General features: G+C 32.9%; 1 protein-coding gene across 2 annotated transcripts in view; it reads right to left on the reverse strand.

The window, feature by feature from the left end:
* LOC127714195 (chromosome-associated kinesin KIF4A-like) overlaps positions 1-14,835 on the reverse strand; it is a 49,635-nt gene extending 34,800 nt beyond the window's left edge. For both annotated transcript variants that reach the window (XM_052220213.1, XM_052220214.1), the window contains exons 1-9: positions 14,800-14,835; positions 8,766-9,004; positions 5,571-5,755; positions 4,998-5,087; positions 4,395-4,561; positions 3,578-3,792; positions 2,547-2,722; positions 1,611-1,738; positions 529-589 (exon numbers count right to left, since the gene is read on the reverse strand). In XM_052220213.1, coding sequence (XP_052076173.1) covers positions 529-589; positions 1,611-1,738; positions 2,547-2,722; positions 3,578-3,792; positions 4,395-4,561; positions 4,998-5,087; positions 5,571-5,755; positions 8,766-8,997 — 1,254 coding nt within the window. In that variant the 5' untranslated portion in view covers positions 8,998-9,004; positions 14,800-14,835. The remainder of the gene's footprint in view (positions 1-528; positions 590-1,610; positions 1,739-2,546; positions 2,723-3,577; positions 3,793-4,394; positions 4,562-4,997; positions 5,088-5,570; positions 5,756-8,765; positions 9,005-14,799) is intronic.
* Positions 14,836-26,026: the final 11,191 nt, after the last annotated feature.

Raw genomic sequence — 26,026 nt, forward strand, 5'->3', positions numbered from 1 at the left:
TCTTTAAGTAAAAAATATATACTGGACTGATAGGGAAATTTTTTATTTTTACTTGTAGCAAGAAAACAAGTTCCATTTTTTCTTTTTATTTTCTTAAAATATATTATAAAACCTGTCTTCTCACAATTTATTTCAAAATTCTATCTCATAGATTTTTTTTTTATGCACACAAATGTGTTTTTTCATGAACAATCTAACCAAATTTAGGCAATTTTCAACGACTCATAGCTTTGAAAATAGCACTGTGACCCATACTTTTTATTATTCTTTTGAAAAAAGCATAGTAAAATCTTCATTTTGGAAAAGTATAAGAAAATTCTATCTCAAGAATTATATACCTTTGATCCACCTTAAAAAATCAATAATGCATCTTTAATATTATTCATACTAAAATTCACGTATAATAGATTTTCCACCAGTAGTGTATTGTTCTTTTTATTCCGTTTAAAAGCATGAAATTACCAATAGTAGTATGAGATGCTTTGACCCTACTAATATGATATGTGTGATAAACACATTGAAGATTACCTCTAGCTGTTTGTTTTTCTCTGCCAATTCTTTGACTTTGTCCATAATAGAGTCCTGATCTCTGAAAAAATATAAAAATATAAAATTTTAGTTCTAAATGTACGGAAATATAAACTGATATTATTAAAGTTTTTTAAATGTACATGTAGTATATAATTGTGAGTATTTTCAAATGAGATGTTTAACTTTTCTATTTTTTTCATGTTCTTTTTCCTGCATAATTTTTAAAGGAATTCTTCTGTTTGAGATAAACCATTGTAGACTATTAAAGTAGAAATCTATAATTGAAGGTTCATTGAGTAATTGGAAGATTAACATACATTTAGAGAGTACTTTTGAGACAAAAATTTCAAATTAAAATTGTCCAATTAGTCGTTTTCTATGAAATAATCAAAATATTTCTGTAACACAACTGTAAATCATTCAATCTAAGCAAGAAGAAATTCAAAACTGACCAATTCCAGGTCTTGACCTGTGTCCCTGCATGAAATTGATCGAGGTAACATGTATTCTAAAGCATACTGTAAACCAACTTATTTTCGCAGATACTTTATTTTGTGTTTAGCCCTTTGTATGCCACATCGTGGCGATTTACTTTTCGCGATTTTCAAATTTACTTGATACTTTTAAATAAGGGAAGATCCCAGTTTTAAATATTCGTGACGATTAATTTTTGCGTTACTTTTTTCTTTGAAAACACGCGAAAATAAATCACTTGCGAAAATTAGTTGGTTTACAGTAATTGATCATTTCCTTTTGTTGAAGCAAAGAAAACTTTATCGAAATTTTCCTTGTATGTGTCATATATATCTAACCTATAGGCAAGCCAGTAATGGCTGCATGGCAGATGTGAAAATTGATTTCATGCTACAACTCAACATTATCAAGTTGCAGACCAAATATAAAATCATTCCTTTTTTTAAAAGCCAAGAAACTTTTACAAAAGTTTTCTACCAAAGGTCTTTTGGACAGACAAGAATGAAAGACAGAGTCCAGTGGTTACCTGACAGGCTCTTGCTGTTGGTGACAAAGGTAAAAATAGAGACAGAATATCTCATCATCTCCTTGATAAATATACATACGCGTATGACATGGATGTAGATGCTGTAGTAGATGTTGTAGATGAAAATACTGATGTATATGTAGCTACTGAACTCTCACACTTAATTGTTAAACCCCCAGACTGAAGTCTTGTCTCTAATTCTATTACCTGCAAATATATAAATAGTATTATGTTTAAACGTTCTGGTGACTGATAATTTATAGGCATATTACTCAATGTTTATATGAACCCTAAGATAAGTTTATTTTCATGGAGTTAATATAAATCAAGCCAGACTTTAATATTACTTTTCAGTTTTTGCCTTTTATATTCAATGATTTTAAAACAATTTCTTTTTATAATATACATTTTGTAAATGTGAAAATGGAATAGAATATTTTATGTAGATCAATGTAGATCAAGGATGATAACCCTGAGTATCGATGAATTAAGGCTTTCTCAGAAGATAATATGTCTGCCTACATGAAGTCACTAGTGACAACTATAAATTATACCTTGTTCATCAGATTTCCTATAATTAAGAAATACCAGGCATTAGAATATTTGGTAAGTGCCTAGAACATCAACCTAACAGTGTTAAAGTAGATCTGATTCTTTACTTCCTCCTAAACTTGGGTAAGATGCTGAACTTTTCACTTCATACTTCTATGACAAGTTTCAACACCGCCTAGCATTGCACAAATACTTTATAATATCCCCTCCTTTCACTATAGCTGATCTTGAAAAATATAGATCGATGTGTATGTTTTTCGGATAAAACATTTGAAAAACTAAATTTTTGGAGAGAATACGATGTCTCTGGATTTTTCCAAAAAATAATCTACAGTAATTTTGCATAAATTAAATAAACAGACAACAATAAATGACCCATGATCAATGTCCACAAATTAAACTTTCCTTCCCCACCCACTACATTTCAATGGACTAGCCTAAGTCCCTCATAACTGATCCTTACCAACTGTTTCAGTCTTATGATCTCTGCCGTCTGTGGATCACGGTTAATTATAGGTTTGTTCTTGATCTTTCTGGCTCTGTCAGCATAGCGTAATGTGTTCAATGTCTCTTCCATGTTAGTATCTGCTGGGCTGATACATGCTACCATGAGAGTATAGGAATTCCCTCCTAATGAATCTAGAAATTATGAAATTAAGAGTGAAAATTATAGATAGGATTATCTTACTTTAATCAAATGAAACATTTATAACTTATTTAAAAAGTTACAGTTTGAAGACAAAGTTATCATAAAGAGTTTATTTCACATGTCAGAATTTTTTTTTTTAAATCACTAAAAAATTACCAGAGTTCTTTAATGTAAAGATTGAGAGTGAAATTGTAAGTTTACACATCAATAATCCCAGGAAAAAAGTAATTAATACTATATTTGCTCCTGAATATTTGGGCAGTTGAAGGTCATTATCAGTCTAGCATAATAGCATAATTGTATAATTTCTCAAACTGTCCACTATATTTAAAGAAAGTCTGCAGTGAAATATTGGGTATTCCCCTATTCATGACCTGTCACAATAAAATACCATGACCAGTAACCATCCACAGAAAGGATTAAACTGATGTTACCCTTACCCACAAGGTCAGCTAAGAAACAATTCTTTCACTTTGTGCTTTATGCTTATTTTAACATGGGTAGGTATAAAATTTGTCAATATCTGTATATTGAGTTTTGACACTAAAAGATAAACCATTTTGAAAAATGAGGTAAAGACATTTTAGATAACCAAGTGTTAAACTGTTCCTCAAAAAAATTTCTTGAATTTCAAAGTGATCATCTCCTACAGAAATATTCATTTTGATCTCCAGCATTGTTCAAAATACAACTGTAAAGTCTATTACAATGGTAAGCATGTTTTCCCCATGTTTTATTGGAATTATATATATATATATTAGATAGAACATGTCTTTGTTTATAAAGCAAAACAGGAGCTTCATATTAGAAAACAGAATATCAATAATTTCCTTCTATAGTATTACCTTGAAGAAGTCTTGTTAACTTGGAGTCTCTATATGGAATATAGGACCTTTTCTCTTTGTCATCACCCAGTGCACTGATGACATTGCCTAAACATAAAAGTCCTCTATTGATGTTCACCCCTTCCTTAAATCTTTCTCCCTCTGCCTGCGTCTTTTTTGCTCTCTCAGATCCTGCTAGATCTACTAAGTGGAACTTGGCACTACAGGTGTCATTTCTATAATAGAAAATTAGACTTTAAGGTGGTACCTTACACTACAGGGAGATAACTCTGTAAAATCACCTATGTTTTAATCACGTTCTATTAAGGAAATATCAAGCTTCTCAATGATCAAAATTAGTCTTTGTCAAACTGCTATATATGCAATGAAATTTTCCGTGAAAGTGATTGGTTCAAGTTTTTTGAAATTTTTATACTTTTTTTCAAAGGGTCAAAGTAAATATTTTGTCAAAATTTTATGAAAATTAAACGAGCCAAATTAATTAAGTCAAAGTGTTGGGTACCACCTTAACATAGAATCAGTTTCTTTTGTTCCTAGGACTACTTTTAGAGATAATTTTCAAGACATTCTTTGTTTATAAAGACAAATCAGTCCAACTATATTTACAAGTTAAATGATTAACACAATTGAAAAAACTTCATAATAAATATCAACAAAAAAACAATTTGTACAAAATCCACAATATTGATGCAAAGGACATACTTTTTATTCGATGTGTAAATTAAAGCCCACCACAGAAAAGTTATGCATTGAAATTAACGACAAGTGAGATATCGACATTTAGTGTCCTTTGTCTATAAACTAATATTGGACATACTCATCATCTTTTTTCTTCATTTCCACATGTATTGTAAAGATAGCATGACTTCTACTGGACGTGCTATTCATAGCAGTGGCTCCAGTTGTTCTGACTTGACCTCCCATGCTAAGGCAGGTCAATGTTTCTTCGTAGGACGTCACTGTTTTCTCTCTTAAACCTGGTAACTAAAGTACAAAGAGAAGTTTGGTTGGAAATTTATCTCAATTACTCCATTTAAAATCTACATGTTTCTTTGAATGAGACTTTTATCAGTAAGTCTTACTTCTAGTAATATGATGTGTTTCATTGTCTTTATTGGTCATTGAAGTTTGATTTGGTTTGTTACAAGTATTGTAAGATATCTGACGTGAATCCAGTCACCCTTTTCATGAGTTTTGTTGTCTTTAATTGTTTCTTATTTTTCTGTGTTGGTCAGTTGTACTATCCAGTGTTTTTGGTGAATCCGGTCATCTTTTTTATTCATTTCATTGTCTTTATTCATATTATTTGGGTGTTGGTGGTTGAATTGGTCTGAACTATTAAGTATTTTAGGTGAATCCCCTAATCTATTTTTTATGAGTTCTATAATTAGATATTCAGTGTTTACACGACAATGTTTACCCTGATTCCTCCAGTAGCATCTTCTCTGATAGCCAACGGCTCTCTCTTAGACATTGGGCACAGTAAGTCATTTATATCCTCATTGTATATCTGAAAGAAAAAAAAGAAAATTTATATTGTATTCTTTATCAGGGACCAAACTAGATGATGTGGCTAAGAAATAAAATTCAGAATGGAAATATGCCAAAGAGACAACATCTTTAAGCCAAATGTAGTGGTATCAGAACAGTGAAGCAAAGAAGATAGTTTTTCAATTTAGAAACAGTGTGGAAAATGTTTGATGAAGTCAGACCTTATACCCTTGGGTGTCATATAATAGCTATACAAAGATTGAAGTACATATGAAAGAAACACAATCTTCCTGTTTGATTAGGAGTAAAAAAAATTCTCATCTCTTAACATTTGAACATACTCACAATCCTGAATATAGAATTATCAATAATTTAATCACAACAGTGTTAAAATCTATAAACATCTCTGTTAGCATTATATTTTTCTTTTTAATTTTATGTCCTTACAACTATATAAATTGCTGCTGCTTGCATCACAAGCAAATATTTGTTTTGTTTTTACCTCCAAATATGAAACTTTAACAGTGAACGAATACTCTGGTCTATCTTCCATTCCATTGAACAGTTCCTGCATAACACGCGGAATGACACCTTTTTCTATTTCACCAACCATGTCATAACATCCTCCCATAGTGTAAGTCTTCCCACTTCCTGTTTGTCCATACGCTAAAACTGTTGCATTGTACCCTGAAACATACACATCAATTGTTAACAAACATATTATTCAGTCCATACACCAAAACTGTTGCATTGTACCCTGAAACATGCACATCAATTGTTTACAAATATATTATTCAGTCCATAAGCTAAAACCTTGCATTGTACCCTGAAACATACACATCAATTGTTAACACATATATTAATCAAACTTATGTGAAAGAGGTGTAACAAGTATATATTTTCCCTAGAGTATTTTTACATGTACTGTGCAGTATTAATTTAAAATTTGAAATCCAATCCTTCAATCTTCGAGAAGATCATCCTTTCAGGCAAACATCAATTCTCCAGAACAATGCCTAATCATAAAGTCATTTTATTTTAAAACAATTGAATTCCATGTAACTTGCTCTATACACCATGTATACCTTATCTAAATATGTACAGTATATGTTTCAATACATTGCAATAATAAAATGACTTTGCCACCCAAATAACTATACCCTTTTAGTTACTGTTCATTTTGCCAGGAAGTGGAAAAGAATATATATGTTCATTTGGTCTCTTGTGATGAGTTGTCTCATTGGCAATCATACCACATCTTTTTTATATTAAATAAAGAATATATATGTTACACTCAGAAACGTGTCCTTCCCCCCAAACGTGCCCGATTCCCCCAAATGTGTCCACATCGACGTCACTGAACTGCAAAAACATGTCTAGTTTTTAAAGTGCTCCAAAGCTTGTCATTTGTATAAACGCCCAAACGTGTCCATTTTTTTTTAATAAACACCCAAACGTGTCCAATTCATCAAATATCAAAGCTTTTTTTATCTTTAATAGGAACTATCATTCGTGTCCATATTATAAATATGTATGTTATTTGGTTATTGCTTTTTCACTAACGTATACTCAGTTTACTATTTCATTAAAAAATTAAAAAAATAAATTACTGTAAGTCTTTTTAAACAAACAGTATAACCTGGATTAAAGCAGGGTGGCCGTTTGGCTATGTTGGATGTAAATGTAAGCAGCCATGCTCAGTTATTTTTAATTTAGATAACTCGCGTAGGGAGAATGTCACTTTCTCTGCGCATTAAAACCTTTATAGCATTTCACTCTTTCATGGTACCATAGGTTGTATTTTTGAAGGCAACATTTTTTATAAATTTCCGCACATTTTATTTAAATCGGCATCGTATTACATAATGGAGATTGAAGTAGTTTCTTACTGAAGTCATAACAAAATTGGTCTTTACTCGCTCTTAAACTTTTTACATGAAAATCCCAACTAGTGCATTGTTAACATGATGTCGTTCAAATAATGCATGAAATATTTGTCACTGGACGTTATGTCTTTTGATCGTGTGCCTTTAGTGATGCTGGAAACCTGAAATTTATTAAAAAAAAACCCTGATAGCCCGTCTACGATTTGAAGAGCTTTTAAAGTATTAGAACTGTTGACAAAAATTAAAGAAAGTCAGTTCTGCTGAAAGCCCGCCGTGCAATATTCAGATTAATATAAAAGGCATCGGTGACCTATACTTGTAAATTTCTGTGTCATTTTGGTCTCTTGTTATAATCATCAGAATTTATTAGTACAAAATAACTTACATAGTAAACAATTAATTCAACTCTAGAATTATGTGTATGTTCGCTCTAAATGAGTATGAAATACTTGCAACTGGACAATAAGCAAATTCAGTCAAAAGTTAATTTATATGTTAAAAATTAAATTTGCAATTATGATAATCATTAAAAACTGGCATTGAACTAACAAGATCTAACTAACGTTAATAAATGACAACATCAACACCTGTGTCCCCAATCATAGAATGCCGTAAACGTTATCGATTTCATTTAAGGCATACATGTATTAGCGCTAAAAGATGTGAGACGTTCTGGTGTTAAATAGTGGACACGTGTTGGCGAATAACAATTATTGGACACATTTGGGGGTTATGAAATCGGACATGTCTGGGGAATATTGAATATTACGGACACCTTTTGGGAGAATAGACACGTTTGGGGAATCTGACACATTTGGGGGGAAGGACACGTTTGGGAGTGTTACATATATAGTTTTCTTTTATATAATATATAGCTTTGTCTATCAAAGTCTATTGCTCAAATCTGTTTATAATGCATTCAGAAAAAGTGGCAAGCTGACAATTTGTTGTCAGTTTCTTCTTAATTTCAAATGGACAAAATATAAAATTTAAGGAATCAGTCCAGCATGCATTAGAATTTTCAAAATTATATGTATCTGTGTATAGAGAACAATTTCTTAAAAACCCTATCTTGTGTGTGTGTACTTAACTTCACCTACCTTTAAAAATGTTTTACAACAGAATCATTTCCCAAATCAAGAGCCTGTTATCAATGGTTGTCAATCTTTACAGTACAACATGCTGTACATCATAATTGTTTTTCATTTGATGTTTGGTATATAAATTAGGCTGTTGGTTTTCTCACTTGAATTGATTGACAATTTTATTATGTCAGGGGCTTTCAAAGAAAGATTGCTATACAGTATTGGTTCTGCTCATTATTGAAGGCTGTAATGTTTTTCTAAAATTTGTCACTTTATATCTTGGTCGGTTAGTTAGCCATTATACCACATCTCGTTATTCTATATCATCTTTCCGGCTATTCCATTAAAATGTATGTGGGAGGGTAGGAAGTAAACTTTGATTATTGAATGTGGGTCATGGGTCTTTTTTCAGTATGCGCCTAATACCATAATGCAAAATTATCTAAAAATGGTTCTTGGTTGTAGGGATATTTTGAAGGTCCCTTCCTACCCTCCCACAAACATTTTAATGGAATAACCCTTAAAATGATCAGAATGAAGATGACTTATCCTAGACCATACATGTGCTAGTCTAAGACAAGATGTTTGATAGTAGAATCGTAAACCTCATGCTGGGAAAGATCACCACTGTATGTGACTTACCCTTGACCATAGATAAGATGCTTAACACTTACAGAGGAATCGTAAACCTCATGCTAGGAGTGATCACAATTGTAAGTATCCTACCTTTGAAGATGTGCTTGACCAGATGTTTGACTGCAGTATCGTAAACCTTAAGCTGGGAATGATCAGGACTGTAAACATAATCGTAAGTAAAAGATCTATTGGAACCTAGGACAAGCTGGGGTTCATTGTCGATAAAACGTACACACTTCTGACATCCTTCATTCAATTCCTTTGCGATCAGGGGTCGACAACGTATCGCAACACGTACTGGAATAACTTTGTCCTCCGACATGGTAAACCTGCATAGGCAAAAATAAAATGACCAATTATAGAAATAAATTTCCATAAAATTATGAACATGACATTGTTTTATCTGCATGTAAGACCTTGATCTGTATAACAAAAACAAATGTTCTTTCAATTGCAAGGTATTAGATATTTGTAAAACTTCCCTTGTTCTATTTTAAGCCGTGAGGTCATAGTAGTCAAAGGGGGGATAACAATTTGCATGAAGTTGCGTACCCATTTTGTAAAACGTTGACGGAAGATTTGGAGGGCTAATGTTTACAACTTAAATGGATTTAACAATTCTAAATTGCAAATTTTATGGTTATAGATTATGCAACAATATTACATGCATCTTTTGGTAATGTATGTAAACCGGATGTTTTGATTTTATTGTAAACTCTGAAATGAATTCAGAATTAGGATATGTAATTTCTTCAGATTATCAAGTTGCAGTTAATATTCATGTAATTACTTTTTAACCTGTAAAGTGATAGAATATTATCAGCAATTGTAGCTATTGTATAATTTGACATTAAATTATGTTCTATTTTGTACTCGTTTAAAAAGAGGCATGCTGATTGCTTTAGTCAAAATATAAGCACAAGTTTAGATTTTTTAAAACTTTTTTCATCGTTACTGAATTATCTTTATTATAATATGCATGTAAACTGAAATGTAATCAAATAATGCAATTAATCGTCTATCTTTATCCTGTCAGGTGTGTCAATCTACCTGTACAAGTGATTAGCTATCTTCAGCCAGATATACCTCAGAGCTTCTTTAAAGATGAGAACACTTTGATGATGGCGGGAGATAATTAAACAATGGCAAAGCGCCATCATAATACAAGTTGTCAAGTACCATAAATCAAGTGTTCTAATCAAAAATATGTTAATGCTTGTGGAATGTGTTTTTCTTTTTTTAGGATCAATATTTTTCTGTCAGCTGTGCCATTCATGTGTTCGTAGTCTTTATTGTCAAAATACGGATTTCATTCATAGCTGGTCCGTTAACCGACTCTGATCCTTACTTCGCACAATATTTCAATGACGGACGAAGAAAATTTACAAAAATAAACCATGTTTGGCACCCATTTTGGAAAGGAATGTGACATTTTTTTTGCAATAAATGGATTACAAATTTACTTCCACAATTTTCATCACGTTCTAATAAAGTAACACACTTATTTTGCTGAAACTAAGAATGATTTGATGTATGCTCTCAATTCTCGAGGAAGTGATCATGAAATAACATGCTACACATGTACCAACTTTAGTCAATGATTGTCGCCCTTTGATCAGCTAAAAACCCAACCTTGATCCAAATAAAGATAAAGGGCACATGGCATTAGAAAAAAGGGCATGGCACTGTGCCATGCTAAATTGCTTTAGATCATTTAGATAAAACACTAACAATCACACGTCACAATCAAAGATTTTTTTTTTTATAAGGATTTGCAAAATAGAAACATCTCAAATGGACATCCTTACAACACAGAAGGAAAGAAACAAGACTAACCATGCTATACAAAATAGAAAACAACAAAGTGGCCATGTTGAATTAAATTCAAAAATATGGGGGGAGGTCTCATATGCGCACCAAAACCATGGCAGTATAATCAGTTTGTTGATTGTGGCCATTATCTGGCAGAAGCAGATGTAACATTAATTTATCTACGTGCTGCCAGGCTTTAAAACTTTTCAAATTGTACAGAATGACTCATTGACTGATTTGGAACCCAACCCCCTTTTTTAAGGTTCATCATAACAAATGAGCAAATATGGCCATATTTTCACCTCAAAAACTACTCTGTGTACAGACTTACCTGTGCAGTTTGGAAAGTTTTAAGGCCTGGCATCCACTAGATATATAAAAGTTAAATGCATTTTGTGTTTCAGAAAGATAAAATCGTTTTTAGAATTTGATGGGCATGTCTTTTCCTTCCTGCAAAAGGTGTAAAAATAAACAAACACCTGAATTGCATTTGATACTGTCCACTCAATTTAATACTACCTTTAACTCACCTATAGATGTGTAGATATCTATTGTCCATGCCAATCAAGGACAATCAATACAATAGAAACCAGTTGTTACCTGAGAGGGAGCATCTCAAAGTAGTATCCAAACTTAGTTTATTTTTACACCTTCTGCAGGAACGAAAAAAAATGCCCATTAAAATCCAAAAAAGATTTTATCTTTCTGATATGCAAAATACATTTAACTTTTATACATCTAGTGGATGCCAGGCCTTAAAACTTTCCAAACTGCACAGGTAAGTCTGTACACAGAGTAGTTTTTGAGGTGAAAATACGGCCATATTTGTCCATTTGATATGATGAACCTTAATCTTCTTCTTCTTCTCTTCTTCTTCTTCTTCCAATTAAGCGGCCGCAATCAACTGTCTGATTATTCTGCCACTGTGTGTTGCGCATGAAGTCCAAAGAAAATTGAATTTTTACAATATTTACATTTTGTGAAGGTTAAAATCCTATATACAGGTGCTCTTTAAAAACAGTGTTTTTGTCTATTTTGTTAGCCGAGCCTTGAAGCATTCAAGACTCGGGCGGAGGTAGTGGAAAGTGGTAAGGCATTCCATTCCCGTATGGATTTTGGATAGAATGACATGTTCCTTATATCGGTTCTACAAAGGGGAACCTGGTAACATCCAGTACCAGTTGTTCTTGATGCTCGGCTTATTGGAATAAGCCTAGATGTTGCATCTATATTAACTAGGCAATTAGTAATTTTGTACATCATGCACATCCTTGTTGTTGATCTCCTCTCTTCTAATTGTTGCCACTCCAGTTGTTGTATCATGGCGTCTACTGATGATGTGTTACGGTATTTGTTAGTAACATACACCTAGCCCCTCTGCGTTGTACCATCTCAATTTTTTTCTTGTTTTGTTGATGGGGGTCCCAAACTGCACTTGCATATTCTAGTGTTGGTCTTACTAATGACTTGTATGCGTTTTCTTTCAGTTGTTTGTTGTTGATGTTTAAATTTCTTTTTAAGAACCCAATAGTTTTATTTGCTTTTTGGCAGATGTTATGTACATGGGTGCTCCAATTTAAATCTGAGCTGATGGTAACTCCAAGATATTTTGCAGCCGATACTCTCTCCAGTACATGGCTGTGTAGGATGTAGTCTTTTGTGATTGGATTTCTTTTCTTGCTGATGGTCATGACATTGCATTTGTCTGCGTTGAACTTCATGAGCCATCGTTGTTCCTAGTCTGATAATTTGTTCAGGTCCTCATGCAGTGTTGTGGTATCTGCATCTGATGTTATTGTTAGGTAAATGATCGTACCCCCTCTGGCATATCATTGATGTAGTAGAGGAAAAGTGCTGGACCTAGGACTGAACCCTGTGGTACTCCTGATTCTACATCAATGAGGCTAGAGCTTACTCCTTCAACCACTACTGACTGTTGTCTACCACTTAGGAAACTGAGAATCCATCTGTTGGTTTTACCATCAATCCTGTATCGCCTTAGTTTATGGATCAGTAGTGAATGGCTTACTTTGTCGAAAGCCTTGGAGAAGTCCATGATTAAGCAATCTGTTTGCTTTCCTTCATCCAGGTTTTGTGTGATATCATCTATGAACTTGATGAGTTGAGTTTCGCATGATAATTTTTTGCGGAACCCATGCTGCATAGGATGTAGGATATTATGTTTGTCTGAGTGAGCCATGATGTTGCTGGTAATTATGTGATCCATTATTTTGCAGGCTATACACGTTATAACTTAAAGATACTGGGCGGTAATTTTCTGCTTCGTACTTTTGACCTTTTTCAAAGATAGGACAGACGTTGGCCAATTTCCAGTCTATTGGTAATTCTCCAGATTCATATGACTTTTGAAAGATGATACTGAATATGGTGCTAATTTGGTGGCTAGTTCGTTTAGAACCTTAGATGTACATTGTAATTTGGTCTGGACCAGCTGCCTTGTGTGGATTTAGGTTTTTAGTATTTTCAATATTCCATTATCTGTGATGTTAATTTCTGGCATAGATGGATAACTTTTGTTTGAAGATCCACATCGGTCTTGGAATTCCTGGTTAGAAAAGCTTGTTTTTTCAGTAAAAGCAGACTGGAACTGTTGGTTAAGTATATTTGCTTTATCCAAAGGATCTGAACAGGTCAGGAATAACCACCAATTGGTGGATTATACCTCAATTGACGTATAATCCACCAATTGGCATATAATGGTATCTAGACCAATTGACGTATAATTCTTTGTTTTTCAAAGCAAATTATTCAACCAAAATGGAGCATTGTTTTCTTAAAACCATAGTATTGTATGAAAACATGTTAAACATTCCTAGTTTAGTATAGTGACATAACATATTGCATTTAATCAATAATTGTATTTGCAGTTTCTTCTATTGTTATCTTGTCAATCACTAATCACCTGTCAATGGACATCAATACTGTCTGCAGTCATGTGATTATGAGTACAACTCCACAGGTGAATGGAGCTCTTTGTTAATACTTGACTTTCATTATTAAAAGTCAATCATGGTCAATAGTACAGATGTTTCAACAAAAGAATTGTTGTACACATGCATTTTCAAGAGATGCAGCAGGCTTTGACAAAACTGAAACATTCGGAGGACTCAATAATGGTCATAAAATAGGTTGTAAGTTGCAAAATGATGCTCCTATCTCACACTAGCATTTTATTACAAAAAAACTTGCATTATACGTCAATTGGTCTATAGGTGTAATACCACCAAATCATAGTACGTCACATCCGGTTGCATACGAAAATAGGTCGAAAAAAAATATTCCCTTGAATTTGACAGTTGTAGGTAATTGATCCTACATTTCATTGCAGTAAAACATTTCTGGGTCATAAACATATATCTTGGGTATTTCAAAGCACCATTATTTTTTTATTTGGGGTTTCTATAGAATATTTTGGAAACTTGAGGTTACATGGTTACTAAAGCTTGTACACAGGTTAAAAAGGGGGAACATTTGATTGGTTTACTTCCAGTGATGGTTATTTTCTTATATGCAATGAAATGTTATGTGAAATTTTTTCTATAGTACTGGACAGGATAAAACTTTACTCATGCCAAGTATTTCTTTATTTGAAACAAAGATAGATTCTGCACAATTTTTTGAAAAGTGCAAATTTAACAAAGACTAATAGGGGAAAATCAATGGTGGTATTACACCTATACCAATATATGTCAATTGGTGGATTATACGTCAATTGAGGTATAATCCACCAATTGGTGCTTATTCCTGACCTGCTGAATGTAGTAGGCCATCTTTTTTCAGTGGTGAGACTTCATTTCCATCACTTCTTTTGTGCTTTATGAATGTCTAGAAATCTCTTCATACAGCCACAGGGGTTTGTTACAATTTGCCGGGTTTACTATCCATACGAACCCCGAAAACATTTTTTCGGGGTTCGTATGGATAGTAAACCCGGCAAATTGTAACAAACCCCTGTGATACAGCCACGATTTTCGATGATGTTATCTTCTGGTGGTGTTACAATAGATTCCACATACTTCCAGTATGACCTCCTCAGACCTTGCTGTTTTTTTTCGGGGTTCGTATGGATAGTAAACCCGGCAAATTGTAACAAACCCCTGTGTACATGGTGTACAGCCGATCTCTCTTTCTAATTTAAATAAATAGCTTTTGAAAAACGTTCATCTGAAAGTTGTGACCTCGTGTTAAGCTGATGCAATTTTATGAACCATGTAATATTAACGGATACAAATAATTCATAGTGTCCTGATTTTCAGATTTGCGTGGAAAATGCATTTGTTTATATATTTACCTTCCCGCTCGCCTTTAAATTCCAGGTGGCGCTTCAATATTCTGAACCGAATCGAAATTTAGAACTTTTATCGGTTTTCTCATTTCCGGACTTGTTTGGGAAAAAATAAAAAGGGGTGGCTGAAACGGTTTATAACATGAATAACTATACGTGTAATAAGGGATCACGAAAGGTATTTCAAACATGCCAAAGAAAAGAAAATTACCAAAAAATACGACCAAACTTTTTTTTTTTTAACATAATCTATATTGAAAATATTTTCTATGAAATTTATATAAATGATGCTAACTTGCCTTATTATGGGAGCATGCAAACCTACATCCATGAAAAATTATGGCTTTATTGAAAATTTAACAAAATCATTAGATAAATTTTTGTGTCAAATGAGAATAATTTTTGGTTTATACCTAAAATTTGCTATGTTGTCTGATGAAAAATCTCAGACTTTACTTGATATTTAAATCAAATCAATTTTTTTTTTATTCTAATCAAGGACCCATAGGGGGCATTTACAATTAATAATTATGATAGTATAAGCAACAAACACGAGGCATTGTACAGTATATAACATGACAGATATTATAATAGACAAATGAAAATAGCATAATAACAAAAATACATTAAAAGTACTCTTGACTATTTTTTTTTCTCCCTTCCTCATGTTACTTTCTTATTACCATTAATATTTCTATGTCCAGCAGTGCACAAATAAAAATATAAATAATAAAGTTTGAGCAAACTTAAATTATTATCATATATAAAAGATGGAAAATTTGTTCATCTGCAGGAGACACCAAGGGACAGTGTGTCACGGTTATTTTCAACTTGTCACAACTGGTTAAATGTCTTTTTGGATTTATTATTACAAGTATAAAGAATATGTGTTTTAAAACAACAAATAGTTTAAATGGTGTTAGTGACGGTCACAAATATTATTTCTATGTTGTGGTTGGATTTTACCTGCACAAAAACGTAGGAACATAACATATAGAATTTAAAAAACTTTTGATATTGACCAATTTACAAACGATTTACAGAAAATAAAGATTTAAGAAAATTGTACTGAGAAAGATCTAAATAGTATATATATACGATGATTATGAAAAAGACTGATCTCAAAAATACATTAAATAAACATGTACTTAGTGTCTTTTTGTTGTCAGTGCCCGGCCACGTCCACTTGTATTTGTAGTATTTTCATTTTTATCCATCTGATGAGTTAAGCCTTTTTCAACTAATTTTTATAGTTCGTTTCGTTCTTATGTTGTACTGTTACACCACTGTCCCGGGTTATGTGGGGGTGGGGGGGGGGGGATCCCGCTAACATGTTTAATCCCGCCACATTATGTATGTATGTGCCTGTCCCAAGTCAGGAGCCTGTAATTCAGGGGTCACAAGTGTCGTTTGTTTATGTGTAACATATTTATTTTTCGTTCATTTTTTGTATACATAAATAAGGCCGTTAGTTTTCTCGTTTGAATTGTTTAACATTGTCATTTTTGGGCCTTTTATAGCTGACTATCCGGTATTGGCTTTGCTCATTGTTGAAGGCCGTATTTTGACCTATAGTTGTTAATTTCTGTGTCATTTGGTCTTTTTTGGAGAGTTGTCCCATTGGTAATCATACCACATCTTCTTTTTTATATTGCATACAGTCACCGGAATATTAGTTTCTGTATATATGTTGTTAGTGTTACCATATAGCACAACTCGTTCTGTATATAACAGGCTATTATTTGAACTTGGAATTATTTTTAATTATGGAATTTGCATAATTTCTTGTGCTTGAATTTTTTGATAAAATCCTTGTTTATTTGTTATTATAATGTTTTGAGTGGTTCATAACACTTTCCATATAATGTATTTTGTATAGATAGTGTTGTGCGCGGCACAATACATTCTATTGAAAATGTACTATCTTCTTTGTAATAGAAAGTGTTGTGCACAGCACAGAACATTGAAGTACAGAATAAACATGGAATTTATTAAAAATTTCCAGCACAAGAAATTATGCAAATTCCATAATTAAAAATAATTCCAAGTACAAATAATAGCCTGTTATATGTTGTCTTAGTGTTACCATTCTCTATGTATGTGTCTGTTCCAAGTTAGGAGCCTGTAATTCAGTGGTTGTCGTTTGTTTATATGTTGTCTTAGTGTTACCATGGCATTGAGAATTGTCTTGTTTTCTATACACGATTAAGCACGATTAAGTAATTACATTAACGATCCGATCGCAAGGTTTGACCACTGTTTGGAATTACCGGTATTTCACGATAATTTTTTATAACGTGGGCGTTGGATAAAAGAAGTATTCAAAGTTATTCAAAATCAGGTTTTCCAAAGACGACCAATGAACTTTTACATGTGGTTTTCAGAAAATTAAAGGTTCTAAAATTTATATGACCCCAAACGATCGTTTTTAAAACCGGTTTCTTTCAACTCATAGAAGTTTATTTCTATTAGAATCGTCGTCAGTATAACATATTGCTTTCTTATTGAAATTTCCGTGGCACCAACATGTTTGAATTTGGAGATGCTTACGATCTGGTTATATTGGTTCTTACTTATTGCCTGGACAAGGCTTTGAGTCGTTGTAAATCTAAGCGTCGTATTCATTATCTTCACATTGTAATGATTCGTTTTCTCATCAGCTACCTAATATCTGCAACTGAATTTTATATTATGATGGAGTCTTATGGATTTTGGGAAAACATTTTCAAATCGTGGAAGCAAGGAAATATCTTTTCATTTTACACTGATTTGTCTTATGGAGGGTTACAAGGGTCTAACCTTATCAAAATATACACAGCCTTCTTAGTGTTTTTTACACTTTGGTCTGCTTTTATAGGCTTTTGTTCTATGGTATCATGTCATTCGCGTTTGTTCCACTCCTTATTTAGATGTTCAAGAAATACCTCCGCAGATGTCAGCATACCGATGTTCGTTATGATATGCGTAGGAAATGTACTGATGTTATGTAGCGATGTACTGCTTCTGTTATATACAACTTATCTTGGTTTAGAATATGAAGAAAATGAAAGAGTGATTGATTTTTCAGACAACGTAAACACTTTCAGGTCAGTTTTGTTTTTTCTCAGCATATTCGATATATTACAAGCTTTATTTGGACTGATCAGGATTTTTGTGAAAAGGGGGAACATCATGTCGAGAATTACCAAGTTACCCGGATGCATCTGTTACCGTAACACATGACTTTGAGAGAATATTATCAATCATATTAACATTTACCAAGTATATGAATATAATAGAGGTAGCAGTATTTCCTTCTTAATTTGTTCTAAACATAAGGATTTGAACACTACTTTTGGAGGAGGCTTGTTGCCACGTATTTTATTTTTTATCTAGTATGTAATCTTTTTGTATTGTTTGTTTTTTTGTTATATAGTAACATTCCTTAAATTCTTATCTTATCTTATCTTAAATCTTATCTTATCTTATCTTAAATCTTATCTTTATCTTTAATTTTATCTTTATCTTTAATTTTATCTTTATCTTATCTTATCTTACCTTATCTTATCTTATCTTTATATTTGTCTTTATCTTTATTTTTATCTTTAATTTTATCTTATCTTATCTTATCTTATCTTATCTTATCTTATCTTATCTTATCTTATCTTATCTTATCTTATCTTATCTTATCTTATCTTATCTTATCTTATCTTATCTTATCTTATCTTATCTATGAACACGCGAAATTCTTATTAACATATAACGTTTTTGTAATATACGGATGTCATTACTTCAAAAAAAATATATGAGAGAAAAACAATTGCTACAGTTATAGAGATATGTTGAGATACTATTATTGAACGAGTTGTGTATAGTCACTGAGAATACAAAAAGAACAGTTCCTACAAAAACCGTAGTGATAAGAGAAGTTAATTTTGAACATTCAGTTCGTAGCTCCTACCAAGGGCCACCGAATGACAGAAAGCAAGGACACACTTATCGTGATTATTAAAATAGTTTGGGTTTTGATCATCAGACTTTAACAGCGAGTGTTTTTCGTCATTATTAATGTAAGCATAATATGTAATATTTGTTGTTTCTATTTATAAGACTTAATATTAAACAATTATAGCTTTTGTATGAGGTCGATACAAGGACATATTGACCTGAATGATGTATATTGACTGAGAACGAAATCTGAGGTCGATATACTTCTTTGGGTCGATTTATCCTGTATTAACCTCTTACAAAGGCTATTATTATTATACTATTAATTTACAACCATATTTGTATCAAAATCGTCAATATTCTCTTTTTTCGATCTTTTAATTTTGTTGTAATTTTATAGATATTATACAATTACTGTCTTTTGATGAGGTAAATATGTAGTTTTTCAAAAGTCAATTAAACCACATATTTCGCGAAACAAAAGACAGTAATTGTATTATTCCATATTCCGAGAGAAATGTGGCAATTATTTACCAAAACCAATTTTACATCAAACGTTTTTTACCAAAATTATGCACGTAAAAGCATGCGACGTTTTGCGCGGTGAATATACTTTTTCCGCAGGTGAATATGCTTATTTATTTAAAATCCCTTTCATATAGAAAAACCTACTAACTGTTTATCAATATATTTGTAATAATATATTGTCTCTTTGACAGTAACAACATATTTATTTTTTTAATTTTAGTTCATTTATATGTTTTGGAGTTTAGTGTGACGTCCATTTTCACTGAACTTGTACACAATTTTATTTTGGGGCCAGTTGAGGACCTCCTCCGGGTGCGGGATTTTCTCGCTGCGTTGAAGACCCGTTGGTGGCCTTTGGCTGTTGTCTGCTCTTTGGTCGGGTTGTTGTCTCTTTCAGAGGCGGATTTAGAGGGTTTTTCAGGGGGCCCGGGCCCCCCCTTTTGTGGGAAAAATTTGGTTGCTTATATAGGGAATCACTGAAGCATGACTGGAGCGGACCCCTTCTTAGGCAGTCAGTGGGCCCCCTCTTATGAAAATTTCAGGATCCGCCACTGTCTTTGACATATTCCCCATTGCAATTTTCAATTTTATTAATTGTTATTTCAATTAGTTTTACGATCTTTTTTTGTGTACAAATCAAACAGTATGTGAAGATTTTTTTCCCCTTTCAAATAATCGATCATAGATCTACACGTTTTAAAAACTTTTAACAATATCATGCAATTCCTTACATGATGTCACAATTAAAGTATATCGGTTTTTAGATATTATAAAAATAACCGTGCAATACCTCTTTTGCTGTCCGCCGTTTTCTATCTACCTTCGAAAATATAGTTTAACATATGTAACTATCCCTGAACGAATCAAATTAGTTAAAATATACAAATTAATAATACATGTATATATACTATTGTTAACTTTTTTCTAATCAAAAGATGTATTTGTATATATTTAGAGTTCGTCATGCATTTTTGTCCCCCGCGAAACGCGTTGCAGGGGACATGAAAATACCGTGCGGCCATCCGTCCGTCCGTCTATCCATCTGTTCGTCTGTCCGTCTGTCCGTTTGTATGTCCGTCCGTCTGCTCTCACAGGTACAATATTTGACATATTTTTACAAAACTCAGACTATAGGTTAATATTAGCAATATCTCGGACAAGTTCTATAATGGTGGACGATCGACTTTTGAAAACAAGAGATATGCCCTTGGAAATATATGGAAAATGGCCTCGTTAGCGCTACAAAAAGATGTTTTATTTAGTTAATGCCCTTATATCATTGAAAGATAAAATATGTGCAACGCGGGGACATTGGAATTCTGTTCTTTTATAATCATTAAATTATCTCTGGATAAACTTAGGCTTGTTAAAAAAAATTGTTTGAATTTACATGTTTATTGAAGAAAGTAAGCAAAAAAGGATTTGAAATACTCAAAGAAGTTATAGTTTGTTGAAATATTAAGTATATTTTAGGCTTGTAGAAATCAATATAAAAAAAAGATGTCGTACGATTGCCAATGAGACAACTCTTCACAAGAAACCAAATGACTATAGGAATTTAACAAATATAGGTCACCGTACGACCTTCAACAATAAGTAAAGCCCATACTTAGAAAACCAAGGTTTAAAATATCCCCGTTTTTACAGGACTACCAACGGCAGATTGCTCTCTGACATTTCAATGACATAAAAAATGTAAACATGCAAGCATTATTTTTTTTCATAATATGAACTCTGAGAATATGGATGCCTTAAATTAATAATATCTGAAAAATGTCGTTGCGTCAATCTCGGACCCTCTAGTTGATAAGAATATAAAACTTGGCAAACCGCGAGGCAATTTAGTGCATATAGCTCACTTGCATCTATAAACCGTCGGTGAAAAGTAAAATAACAAAAATACCGAACTCCGAGGAAAGTCCCTAATAAAATGGCACAAAAAAAACTCGAATTGATAACAACTGTTAATATTCCTCTGTTGTTGTTTTCTTATTGACTCCATTTTTGTGTTGATGTTTAATGACATTTATTCCATTGTCTAGTTCCTGTTTATTGGCATGAGTTTCGTTGTCTGGTTGCTGTTTGTTGACCTTGACTTCATTTTCCGATTGCTATTTATCGTCATTAACTCCGTTGTTGGGTTCTTGTTTATTGAAATTGAATCCATTGTCTGGTTGGTGTTTTATTGACATTTACTCCATTGTTGGGTTGCAGTTTTCTTGACATTTACTCCATTGTTGGGTTGGTGTTTTATTGACATTTACTCCATTGTTGGGTTGGTGTTTTATTGACATTTACTCCATTGTCGGGTTGGTGTTTTATTGACATTTACTCCATCGTTGGGTTGCTGTTTTATTGACATTTACTCCATTGTTGGGTCGGTGTTTTATTGAAATTTACTCCTTTGATGGGTTGCTGTTTTATTGGCATTTAGTCCATTGTTGCGTTGCTGTTTTATTGACATTTACTCCATTGTTGGGTTCTTGTTTAATTGACATTTACTCCATTGTTGGGTTGCTGTTTTATTGACATTTACTCCATTGTTCGGTTGCTGTTTTGTCGACATTAACTTCGTTGTTGGGTTCTTGTTTATTGAAATTGAATCCATTGTCGGGTTGCTGTTTTATTGACATTTACTCCATTGTTGGGTTGGTGTTTTATTGACATTTACTCCATTGTTTGGTTGCTGTTTTATTGACATTTGCTCCATTGTTGGGTTGCTGTTTTATTGACATTTACTCCATTGTTGGGTTGGTGTTTTATTGACATTTACTCCATTGTTGGGTTGGTGTTTTATTGACATTTACTCGATTGTTGGGTTGGTGTTTTATTGACATTTACTCCATTGTTCGGTTGCTGTTTTATTGACATTTACTCCATTGTTGGGTTGGTGTTTTATTGACATTAACTCCATTGTTGGGTTGCTGTTTTATTGACATTTACTCCATTGTTGGGTTGGTGTTTTATTGACATTTACTCCTTTGATGGGTTGCTGTTTTATTGACATTTACTCCATTGTCGGGTTGGTGTTTTATTGACATTTACTCCATTGTTTTGTTGCTGATTAATTGACATTTACTCCATTGTTGGGTTGGTGTTTTATTGACATTTACTCCATTGTTGGGTTGCTGATTAATTGACATTTACTCCATTGTTGGGTTGCTGTTTTATTGACATTTACTCCATTGTTGGGTTGCTTTTTTATTGACATTTACTCCATCGTTGGGTCTGTGTTTTATTGACATTTACTCCATCGTTGGGTCGGTGTTTTATTGACATTTACTCCATTGGTGAGTTGCTGTTTTATTGACATTTACTCCATTGTTGGGTTGCTGTTTTATTGACATTTACTCCATTGTTGGGTTGCTGTTTTATTGACATTTACTCCATTGTCGGGTTGCTGTTTTATTGACATTTACTCCATTGTTGGGTTGCTGTTTTATTGACATTTACTCCATTGTTGGGTTGCTGTTTTATTGACATTTACTGCATTGTTGGGTTGCTGATTATTTGAATTTACTCCATTGTTGGGTTGCTGTTTTATTGACATTAACTCCATTGTTGGGGTTGCTGTTTTATTGACATTTACTCTATTGTTGGGTTGCTGTTTTATTGACATTTACTCCATTGTTGGGTCGGTGTTTTATTGACATTTACTCCATTGTCGGGTTGGTGTTTTATTGACATTTACTCCATTGTTGGGTTGCTGTTTTATTGACATTTACTCCTTTGATAGATTGGTGTTTTATTGACATTTACTCCATTGTTGGGTTGCTGATTAATTGAAATTTACCCCATTGTTGGGTTGCTGTTTTATTGACATTTACTCCATTTTTCGGTTGCTGTTTTATCGACATTAACTCCGTTGTTCGGTTCTTGTTTATTGAAATTGAATCCATTGTCGGTTGCTGTTTTATTGACATTTACTCCATTGTTGGGTTGCTGTTTTATTGACATTTACTCGATTATTTGGTTGCTGTTTTATTGAAATTTGCTCCATTGTTGGATTGGTGTTTTATTGACATTTACTCCATTGTTGGGTTTGTGTTTTATTGACATTTACTCCATTGTTGGGTTGGTGTTTTATTGACATTTACTCCATTGTTGGGTTGCTATTTTATTGACATTTACTCCATTGTTGGGTTGGTGTTTTATTGACATTTACTCCATTGTTGGGTTGCTGTTTTATTGACATTTACTCCATTGTTGGGTTGGTGTTTTATTGACATTCACTCCTTGACATTTACTCTATTGTTGGGTTGCTGTTTTATTGACATTTACTCCATTGTTCGGTTGCTGTTTTATTGACATTTACTCCATTGTTGGGTTGCTGTTTTATTGACATTTACTCCATTGTTGGGTTGCTGTTTTATTGACATTTACTACATTGTTTGGTTTCTGTTTTATTGATATTTACTCCATTGATGGGTTGCTGTTTTATTGACATTTACTCCATTGTTGGGTAATATATATATTGTTTTATTTTCATTCACTCACAAATTGTTTTCCCAACTTATAAGACGTAGAAATGAATCCTTCAGAAATATGTAATAAAAAAACAAAGCTGAAAAAAAACAATTATGCATCTTGTTTTTTATGATACAAATAGGTTTCAAATGACAATTGAATGTTAGATTATCTCCCCTGCTACCTCAGTAATTTTAATTCCCTATTATATTAAAATGCTACGCTGTGCACAGCTTGATACGAACACATAGGTCGATTCCTGAACAGTTGGGGCAAGTATGGACACACCATTTAAGTTTAAAACAGCTCTGAATTTAGATTGTGATTGAATAATTATATTTGATACAGTATAGGTTTGAGACACAAAACGAATGTGGTCAAAGAAGTGAAAAATTTAGAATTGGACATTTACCTATTAAGGTCCAATATCCAAAATCTAAATCCATGATTAGAATCAGCATAAGAAAGAACCCAAATAATTTAATTTTGATGAAATCGAACAAAAGTATATTTAAGGACCCTTTCGAAATCTCTGTGGACCAATTTGATAACAGAACCCAAAATCCAAAATCAAAATAAACGGTAAGATTCAGTATGTCAAAAACCCTAAATATTCATCTATTTTTGTTGAAATCAAACAAAGTTTAAATTTGGACCCCGATTTTGACCCACTCAAAAACTGGGTCCAAAATCATCAATTTAAATTTTTGTTTATTAATTATATCGAACTAGGGCCGCCAACCAAAGAAGAAATAACAAAGGCTATTCATAAGTTGAAGAACAACAAGTCACCAGGCATTGAGAATATTGAAAGTGAAATGTTGAAAACAGACACTAAACTTGCAACAGAACAACTTCATAAACTATTCAAAAAGGTATGGATTAAAAAGATTCTCCCAAATTACTGGTGTAAAGGGCTAATTGTAAAACTACAGAAGAAGGGAAATAAGATGGACTGCACACACTGGCGTGGAATCACACTTCTATCGGTACCTAGTAAAGTTTTCTGCAAAATTATCTGCATGAGACTCACCTCTGCAATAGATGAAATTATAAGAAAGGAACAAGCAGGGTTTAGACCTGGGGTTGGATGCATGAATCATATATTCACTTTAAGAAACTTCTTGGAACAGTGTATAGAATGGAACACCAAATTACATATCAACTTCGTCGATTTTGAAAGGGCTTTTGATAGCATCCACAGGGAAAGTCTATGGCAGATCCTCAAATCATATGGATGCCCAGAAAAACTCATCCAAATAATCAAGAGCTTCTACAACAACTTCTCATGTAGCGTTATCCACAACAACAAAACAAGCAATTGGTTCAATATCACCAGTGGAGTACGACAAGGATGTATCATGTCACCTATGCTTTTCCTTGTCGCTATTGATTGGGTAATGAGGCAAGCAATAGGGAATAAAAATAGAGGAATTAGGTGGAACTTAACATCAATGCTGGAAGATCTTGAATTTGCAGATGATATAGCTCTACTTTCAAGCAATGCTGACCATCTATAAAAGAAAACCCAAGATCTAGCCAAATATGCACACCAAATTGGATTGAACATCAGCAAGAAGAAAAACAAAAAAATGCAACTTACGCCTACCTTCACTGCAATCAAACTAGAGGGTGAACCACTAAAAGAAGTAGACGACTTTACCTATTTGGGCAGTATTCTTAGCAAAAACAACGCAACAGAAAAAGACATCTCAAACAGACTCCAGAAGACCAGAACATCTTTTCACCAACTAAATAAAATATGGCGGACAGGCAACATAAGTGGAAGAACAAAAATAAAGATCTACCAGAGTAATAGCGCGCTGAAGTACGTCCATTATTCATTTTTCATTATTCAAAATTCAATAATGAATAATGAAATAGTTCACTATTCACTATTCGATGTTAAGTGATGAATAATGAATAATGAAATAGTTTATGTTTCATTATTCAAGTTGAAACGGTGAATAGTGAAATAAAAAAATAAAAAAATTGACTGTGACACTATAGCTCTATCCCGTATTTCTAAATTAGTCTCTTTGGTGTTATCTAACAAATATTCAAATTGATATCAGAAAAAATAAATAAAAACACTCTTTAAATTCTAATTTGATTTATTTATCTGGTTCCTAGTTTCGGAGGATAAACTAGTGGGTTTTCCTAACTATTTTTAACAGAAATTCCATGGTTCAATGTATGGACGACCTGAATACTAAAACATATCTTTATAAAGTAAAATACTCTACGTGGTCCTTTTTTTATTTTCACTGGACCTTTGCTATTCTTCATCCTCTAATTATAGATATAACAA

The sequence above is a fragment of the Mytilus californianus genome, unplaced genomic scaffold (assembly GCF_021869535.1).
Source record: "Mytilus californianus isolate M0D057914Y unplaced genomic scaffold, xbMytCali1.0.p SCAF_9, whole genome shotgun sequence".
NCBI classification, from domain to species: domain Eukaryota; kingdom Metazoa; phylum Mollusca; class Bivalvia; order Mytilida; family Mytilidae; genus Mytilus; species Mytilus californianus.